Genomic DNA, 9699 nt, shown 5'->3' with positions numbered 1-9699 from the left:
AAGGCTAGACAATTTTAAAACTACGTACTTTTTATGCTTTTCTGAAAATATTTTTTTATTTGATTATCTCCCTGGGAATAATCCACAAACTGTTTCTCGTGAATTCAAGTACTGATGAGTTAATAAAGCCTCAACACTTCATTATTCAATAAATCATCGTTCTTCATCTCGTTATTTTCTGCATTCATAAGTTTCAGGGTGTTGAAATTGGTCATTTGCATAGAAAAATACTGCCTCCAACTGGGGAAACTGGTTCCCGGTACATTACAGCATCTCCTTACTGAAAGGCATAGGAATCAGCTGAAATATTTGATTTATGGACTTCTTTCATAACGTTGTTGAAGCACACAAATTTTCAATTAAATCTGATGCCCCCCCCCCCCCCCCCCCCCCCCCCCTTGTGGACTGTTTTGCATGGTTTTATGGTAGACTGGGTGTTAAAACCATACTAAATATTATTGTTATATACATATGCATATTCACGGTTCTACAATCTATCGATTATCATATTTTGTTATATGTTTCTCTGCTATGAATCGATCTGGTGAGTTAAGCCCTTTTCAACTGATTTTTATAGTTTGTTCTTATTTTGTACTATTGTACCAGTGTCCGAGGTTAGAGGGAGGGTTGGCGCCTTTAAACATGTTTAACCCCGACACATTCTTTATGCGTTTGTCCCTATGTCAGGAGCCTGGTTGTCGTTGGTTCATGTCTGTCAAATTTGTTTTTCGTAAATTGTTTTGTTATAAATTAGGCCGTTAGTTTTCTAAATTGAATTGTTCCATATTTTTCATGTCGGGGCCTTTTATAGCCGACTTTACGGTATGGGTTTTTCTCATTGTTGAGGCCGTACAGTTGTTTATAGTTGCTAACATCCACTTCATTTGAACTTTGGTAGATAGTTGTCTCATTGTCAATCAAACCACATCTCCATATTTTTAAATATGTACATGAGGCAGAGGCGGATTTAAGGGGAGGGGGCAGGGGGCACGGGCCCCCCTTTTGTGGGACAAATTTGGTTGATTATATAGGGAATCACTGAAGCATGACTGGAGCGGGCCCCCTCTTATGAAAATTTCTGGATCCGCCACTGTGAGGGTTACAAATTCCATCTATTTACTTAGCGGTGAGGGGTTCAAACTGAACACTGATACGACGCACAACAAAACACTCTATTAGATTCAAAAAGGAAAATAACATACAACCTCATATTACTATAGATTGTCACTTTACCTCGTAGTTACACGTTGTATAGACAAACTGTGAAAGAAAAGAACTATCATATGGTTTTAAGAAATTTTATTGCAGAAAATATACCACTAGAAGCAGAAAAGAATAGTCTACTAAAAAGACAAAGTTACTTAAAAATTCAAATCAAAATCAAACGTTCAGATACTGCACCATTTACATATAAAACTGTATTTCTTGGTTCCGTACAGGTATTCAATATTATTGTAATTATACTCTCATCAATGTTGTTTGATAGTTATACTGACTAATGGGATAAGACACAAAACCATTACAAATATCCCCTGCAGGAACTCAATTTTGTTTTTATATAATTTTGATGACTGCTATATTTTACATATTGACTAGTAAGCAGGAGGAAATTTACAGATTAAGACACAGGCCTTTAATCATCTGTAAAAATGAAATTATAGTTTTGTTTGTTATATTTCATTTTTAAAGTATACAAGGAAGCAGGTTAACTATTATGTTTTGTCTCTTCAATAAATAGAAAAAAAACATTATTGAAAATTATAAAATCACATATATTTGCATTTTAAAAAGTATTGCACTAATATTTATTACATCAAATTGCAAGGCTATTAGTATTGATGCGTACTTGAATATTACATGAAACAAAATAATCAATTCTTGATTGTATACACATGATACATATTATAATGAGGATTAAATCTTAAAAGGAATGATTGGGGAGGGATGTATACGTAGGAGACGAAAATCTGATGAAATACATGAAAATAACTAATGGATTAAAGGAATTTGGTTTTAACTTATATTCTTCATTTTGAGAAAGGTTAAAGGTCTTTCACGAGTGACACTATTAAAAATGACAATTTTATGCATTTGTCTGATGACGATTTCATATTTCATTCACTGATGAAAATATGTACTTTTTTACCGCCAAATTCTTCAATGACATTTTAATGCATATACGATGTATTTCACATTGCAATTTAAAATTTTGTAGATAATACATTATATAAAGTTTGCAGATAGTCTGCCGTAACAGTTATTCGAATGAATTTTGGATTTTTATTTATGTATATGTTATATTCTATATAAACTGTTTGTATGTTTTAAAATTTAAGAGTTGAGATTTAAATAAAGTATTGTCTTGTCGTGTTTTGTCTCCACCTTAACGAAAGGTAAATGTCAATATAGTTCTTAAATTAATTTAATGTAATCAAAATAACATGATTTTGAAGCCCTGTTCCATTTGTTTATTGATGAAAGTTGCAATGAATTGATTGCTACTAATGTATATTAAAAGAATAACCATATGCGTAATGCAATTCTAAAATTGGAATGTGAATAAACATGAAATTTTTTAACGCAAGCGTTATTTAAGGTTATAATATAAATATATATATACATATAGATTATACCATCAAATTATTTACGAAATATATCCACTCGAAATAGTTTCAGAATTTGAAAAGTTATTTTGGAGAGTGGCTAAATATCCGAATATCCTTGTCAACAAGGTAAAGTGGTAGAACCTTTTTCTCTAATTATTCAATGGAAAATACCTAAAACTTGTGGATATGGCGGGAAATAGTATTAAAAAAATTTCAAGTCAACGTGCAGTTTATCAAACTGATCAGAACCGGATTAAATGCATACAGAACTAGAAAAACTATTTTTAGACGTATACCTTTAAAGCAGGTATGATAAATACACTATATATTGAAAAATAACACAAATACTACGCTTTAGTACTTTACCTCATTTTGTGGAAACATTATAGTTACACCTCAACAATTAAATCACAAAATTAAAAAATCTATTAAATGTATGCCTATTGCAGAGGATTTCATTAAAGATCTCCAAAGAAAATAATCATATGCTTTTCTTTTGATATTATTTATATTTTGATTGATGAGGGCAGTAGAAGGCTATAGCAGAGGTCTGATTAGGGGCAGTGGTAAGCTATAGCAGATGTCTGATGAGGGCAGTGGTAGGCTATAACAGAGATCAGAGATGATACTTTTAAAGTTTCCAGAAATTAAGTGAACATATATAGTAGATTAAGTTATCAATGAGCAGAACTTGAGCAAACCTTCCCATATATGATTTGCTTTAATTTTAGTCGATGTACAACATGCATAACAAAAAAAAAACGATTTGTATGATATTTCCATTGACTTGAATATCGATAAAATATTTGTAAAAAGTCTTGTGTAAACAGTTAAATTGTAAAAATGGTTCAAATGTACCTCGCAGAGATTTTTTAGAGTAAGTTAACTTGTATTGTCTTCTATCCATTATTTTTCACTTCCAATTTCCCGTACTTTCTTTTTTTCAGTTTATTTGTTATTTCCTTGTCTGCATAATACAGGGCATTTTTTTCTGTAATTTTGCATATCTTCATTTTATCAAATACAATTCAAAGTAAACTTCTAATGCATTATGTCTTATGGAATCATCTGATGATTGCCTCAATGTACAAATGTTTTGAGTAATAAAAGAGGGTCTGGATGGGGCGTGGGGGTCCTTCCTTATTCTTTATTTTTTATGCCATTTTTCTCTATTCATTATACTTTTTGCCCATTATTCTCTATTCTTTATATTGCAGCATCTCATTATTCTCTATTTTTTTTTTTGGTCCATTTTTCTCTATTCTTTATTTTTTAGCCCTTTATTCTGCACATTTTGCCCATTATTCTCTATTCTGTAAACCCCCATCTAGACCCTCATAAAAATACCAATAACAATCAATATACAACAGATAACATGATTAATACTAATGGCAATGTAAAAAAATCAACAACATGTAAAAGTTTTAACAGGAGCAACAAAGTTAATTTTCTGGAATGGTCCACATATCATCTTCAGAGTCTACACTAATCACTTTAGTTCTCACTTTCATTGGAGGTTTAGGATTTCCACGTGGTAAGCGTTTCTCCTGTGAACAAAAAAGATGATCTGTTGTAAACAGTATGTTTAAGAAAAATGTATATTTGGCTGCATATTATTGAACGCTATAAATGTGATATTGCTATAAATTTTGAAATTACTGAATGCAGTAGCAACAATTGTATTAAATTCTCCAAAAATCGTTCAAAAAGCAATATGATATAAAATAATATAATTCATTGCATACAAAGTACATAATGTTTCTTGAAATCTGAAATAATAGACAGCATCGAAATTATTTATCTTACAAATACAATGATCTGAATTGTACAAATATCTTTCTGGTATTCTGTTATTTGCTGCTGATATATGTTTGTTGTAAAGCTATATTCTAAATTCATGTTTAATACCAATGTTATCGAAATATGACAGCAATTGTGAATGGTATAATGAAATTATAATACATTTGAAATAAATATTACACGTGTCATGCTGTATATCAATTAGCGAGTCAGAAACAGGATATTTTCATAGTAACATGTAATATATTATCGACAAAACCTTACCAAAAATTTTTAAGAGTTATATTACCCTAGTTATAAATGATTTTTCAAGTCATTTATTTATAATAAACACGCGACTTCAGGATGGTAAATAGATTTACTCAATCTCACAAACCATATAAAAGAATATAGGAAAATGCATCACAAGCCAATAAATAAAAAACCAAAAAAAAAGATACCAAATGCGTGGACAAAATTAAACGCAATCAAAACAAAATGTAATAATCATTTCAATACTTATTTTATAATTTTTACTATTTGATTTTTATTTTATCAGGGCCGTGTGTTTTTTTATAAATGGACGTAGCACCACTACTAACCGTGTATTAAAACAAACCACGCCTAATAACCCCATATGAAATATACACGTTCTCCACGCGGTCGTTATTAACCGATCATATTCCTAGAAATGCATGCGAGATAAGATAAGAAAAAAATACGCTGCCCCACACTATTAGGGCAATACACTACTTATCTTCTACAACTTTAACAGTGTTCGAAAGTATTGCTGAATTATTTTTCTTTACTGGTAATGAATCGATGGGAAAAAAGTTATTTTTATTGTAAAGTACTTAATGTTATATACGATGAGCATCATGGCAAGACTGGGAAAATTCGTTTTTATTTATGAGAATTCGCATATTCAACATTTCACTTAACAGTAGGCCTTTATAGTGGTGTACATCCTTAAGTATATTGAAGTAAGTAAGTTCGATCATCTCCCTTTTAACACGTTGACCTGAGATCGTTCGCCTTCCTCTACATCATCAGGTAGTATTCTACAACTGTGGAAAAGTGAGGCGAAATATACCTAAGGGATATTCACTTACAACGCGGCGACAAAAAACAAAAAACGACCAAAAGACAAACAACATTATACAAATACAACATCAACATGTGGCACCCGTCGTGTAGCACCTTTCAAACAGATGTTCCATAACGTTCAACCAACTCGTGTTGGTGTCCGTAAAACTTTCGATGGGATTATTTCAACTTCACCACTTGGAAATCTAGGTTCAAAAACTTCCTTGTAAGCAGTAACCCTCTATCAAGGAAATAATGATAGGAAATACAAGCTCTGGAATACCGTATCAACTGGGATATATAGTATTTTACAATTGTGTAAATATTGTGAATATGAGTAAAATGAACCAACACAAATTCAGGGATTAGATATTACGGATTAATGAAAATTTAAAATAGCATTGTATATGCTACATTTATCAAACATCAAAATAAAACCTATTCATCGGTAAAAAGCAGATACTTCAAATCTTTGTTCCGTGTATTATTCCCTCAAGCAAGCAAAGCTATTATCAGCCCAAAATGAAACTTACAAAATAAAAGTAACAGTTTATTTGAAACGATTGTTAAACACAAGAGAAAAGTTATAAACATTTTCTTAAAAAATATGGTATACTAGTATTTCTTCATTCTTAATAAATATTAGGTGATTATAAATAGTAACATGTTAGTAAATATAACTGTTTGTACAAGACTTTTTGTTTTATGCTTAAATCTATTACTTTTTTAGGGCTTAAACTATCTGCATCACACAGAATTTCTTACAAAAATCTTAGCCGACTAATTTTTGCCATTGTGATTTCAAACATAAGGTTTATATTAAAGATTCTGTGCAAAGGATCAAGCATTTAACACAGTAATAATAAAATAAACTGCGTATCAGGTGCAAAACAATTGGTACCGTTAATGTTATTAAAAGAAACCTTTTTGATAACTAAAAACGATATAAAAAATAAATATGCAAAAATACACAACCACTGGAGATTAAAATGTAGTTAATATATGCAAGCAAATGTGCTACAATCCTTTAAACGATGACCATATTTGATATTAAGGGACTAAATTCGATTGTATCTATACCAACTGATAATCATGCATTAATACAACGTAATAAAAACTTCGTATGAAACGTATCGTATAATTAAATGATATTGTGAAGATACATTGGAAACCAACAGAAAAACACTAAGGAAACAATATAATGAGGATGTTCTTTACAACAAAAATATCCATTAAATGAAAGCAAAATAAAATACAGTGCATGCATCTTTACCATTCATGATGTGCAGTTAAGCTACCTTTATTTGAAATAGATAAACCAACATTTATTATTATTGTTAAATTTTAAACACGAAATACAATGTAGTGGGAGGATAGCATGTTGGCAGTCGTTGCTTGGAATTTGATTTACACATTCTATATCAGTCTTTTTATTTTTCTTAAAAGAGATAAAAAAAATTCTATTATCAGTTTAACCATATACTTAATTGGAACTTATTATTAACCTGTTGGTAAGAAGTCATCGGATACGGATCATGTGTTCTTAAAATTTGCTGTTAAAATATTTTGAAAATTATTTTGAATTCAGGAATATATCTCCCTCATGCAAAGATCTGATTCCTTGTCCGGCTTTGGCTCTACCTTTTGTCCTTTTTTTGTTTATAAGAGGAGTTATATTGACAATAAAGCTCAAGGCTGAAACTGATTATGTGGAATATTAATTCAAATTTTTAATTGATAGAGTGATTCATCAGTTAAACACTTCGGTTTGTTAAGTTACATGCGTATAATAGTATTTATCTGAGGTCACATCATTGGTAAAAGAAAGTAATAATTATAGTGACGGTTTGGGAATTTATGATTTAAATAACCTTTTATGACCATGCAGAGGGTTTCTGAAATTAAAATTGTGTATGAAAAAATATCAAGCACTCGTTATTTACCTGTTAACATAAGTTGCATAGAGTTAACAAAAGCTAGACATACAATACAGATCAGTTCTGAAGCGACTCAATCAAGAACCATACATTGAAGAAGTTGCAATGCAAGAAAAATATAGCATTCGATGTTTTGTTCTACATTGATTAGCTAAGGTAGTAAAAAGTCGGCAAATTTGACTGTGATCAGCTAATCAAAGTTGTCGTTTGATTTGAATAAGATACAAAATCTTATCTCTAGATGTTTTTCATTTTTGCTGGCTTGCTGTTCCATTGACTACTAGTATTGTCCACATTTTTTTCTATTTTCTTTTTAGTAATTTGTTTTCCGTACAAAGAGGAACAATTCAAAATATAAAGGTAGAAAAATTTTTCATGGCGAAAATTATATCTTACCGGTGGCGGAATTGGCATAGCGACTTCCTTATTATTGTTAACAGGTTTGGTAGCATTAATATATTTCCATGCACGTTTTGCCTGATCTCTGACTTTGTCTGTGAATTCCTGTTTTGCAGAGACACCAAATATGTCTTCGTGGAATCTGTTTGCCTCCTATCACAAAAGTAATACATTCACTACATAAAATCATAAAAGTATATCTTTGTCAGTTTGATACACAGATAAAATATTCTAAAACGTTTTATCACGTAAAATTAACTTCTGTTGTCATGTACGGAAATAAATTCAAACGTTAACACATAAAATCTGTTTCATTAAATCTACGATTATGACAGACTTTAAGGCTACAGACACGTCTAAAGAATGTTTCAAACGGAAGATGTGTGGCTAAAAACAAAAACAAAAACAATAACAATTAAATATTTGTTAAACAAGTGTTCAGTTTTCCTTAAAAGAGACGTTGCTTTTGCCGTCCTGTTACTTTGACACAAATTACCCGTCTTATTTAAATATAGAAATTGGAAGGATGATCAATTAATAAAAACTGAATGCCAGCAAAACATGCGATGATGATCAACACTTTTGTAATTTTCGAAAAGTTTATTTAAGTCTTTTTTCAGTCTTTCTTCGTTGATAGTAAATAAAAACAAGATGCAATAAATCATCACCCTTTCAGATTGCTTCATATCTAAATCTACTTATTTGGAGGTACGTATTGCAGCATCTTTTGATTTCAATATTGCTTATTGCTCGCTTGTGGGCATATCCTTTTACTCGTTCAGTAGTACTTTCCCTCTTTTTGGACAGCATGAATGCTTGTTTTAGTCCTTAACTCTCAGTAAGATGATTTTTAACAAATAATACAGTTACTTTGGTATATTAGCAATATGTTTTACATGCTTACATGTTAATGGTTAGTTTTATAAAAACCTTGTGTTCCCGAATTTCTCTAAAGTCGTAACAATTGAATTATAGATCTTCATCTTTCAAATAAGCTTCGGATTTTCAAATATTTTTGGCCTCGAGCACGACTGAAGAGACATGTATTGTCGAAATACGCATCTGGTGCAGAGGAAAATCGTACCGTTAAGGTGATTGTTTGTACAATCAATCGAATGAAACATATTAACAATTACCTTTAATTTCAGCATATAAGATTGAGCTTGTTCTTTCGACATTTTGCCTTTGTCTTGAATAATTTTGCATAGCGTTTCAGTAACATCAGATGCCATTTGTACATCACCACAGACATAAAAATGGCCACCATTTTTAACCACAGCATCGAATACTTCTTGACCATTTTTCTTTATCATATCTTGTACATATGTCTATAATGATAGTTTTAATCGTCAATAAAATGACATGTTAATGAGATATGAATATTACATGCATATTAAGGACGGTAACATGATAAAGAGATATTAATATAGCCTGTTTTGTTATAATCCGAATTGCATTAGTTGTAGCTAGACATTGTTTGTCTTTCCGGTGCTTTTTATTTTATCATTGCAGTGTTGTATGAGCTGCGTCGGATAGAAATCGACCTTATGCAAATGAATATCAATACATCCGTTTACTTATTTCGGGTTGAAAAAATCTTTATGATAAGTATGAAACTGTTTGAAACTGGTATTGATATAAGAACTCTACAAAACAGACCGAAATTCATCTTTAATTTCGTATTTGAATGTTCCAAAATCAATCAAAGTCTGATTCATGTACATTTATACGTGCACTTGCATAAGGTCGATTTCTATCCGACGCAGCTCGTATGTAAAATCTTTGATAGCCTTCTTGCAGTTTCCAAACAATTTCATTTTGAGAGTTCAAAATCATTTAAAGTATCCCTCCTACTTAAAACTTAAAGATAACTTAATACCAATAAGCGTCGA

At 30.9% G+C, this 9699-nt stretch overlaps 1 protein-coding gene across 3 annotated transcripts in view; it reads right to left on the bottom strand.

The window, feature by feature from the left end:
- Positions 1-1284: 1284 nt before the first annotated feature.
- Positions 1285-9699, bottom strand: part of LOC127711441 (nitric oxide synthase-like protein) — a 97005-nt gene continuing 88590 nt past the window's right edge. For 2 of the 3 annotated variants that reach the window (XM_052217492.1, XM_052217491.1), the window contains exons 25-27: positions 8944-9135; positions 7805-7960; positions 1285-4153 (exon numbers count right to left, since the gene is read on the bottom strand). In XM_052217492.1, coding sequence (XP_052073452.1) covers positions 4049-4153; positions 7805-7960; positions 8944-9135 — 453 coding nt within the window. In that variant the 3' untranslated portion in view covers positions 1285-4048. Of the gene's footprint in view, positions 4154-6744; positions 6770-7804; positions 7961-8943; positions 9136-9699 lie in introns of all 3 variants that reach the window. The other variant, XM_052217493.1, reaches the window with a different exon arrangement.

The sequence above is a fragment of the Mytilus californianus genome, unplaced genomic scaffold (genome assembly GCF_021869535.1).
Source record: "Mytilus californianus isolate M0D057914Y unplaced genomic scaffold, xbMytCali1.0.p SCAF_8, whole genome shotgun sequence".
Lineage (NCBI taxonomy): Eukaryota > Metazoa > Mollusca > Bivalvia > Mytilida > Mytilidae > Mytilus > Mytilus californianus.
Note: the sequence above shows the minus strand (reverse complement) of the source record. Positions and strands in the feature narration are given on the sequence as shown.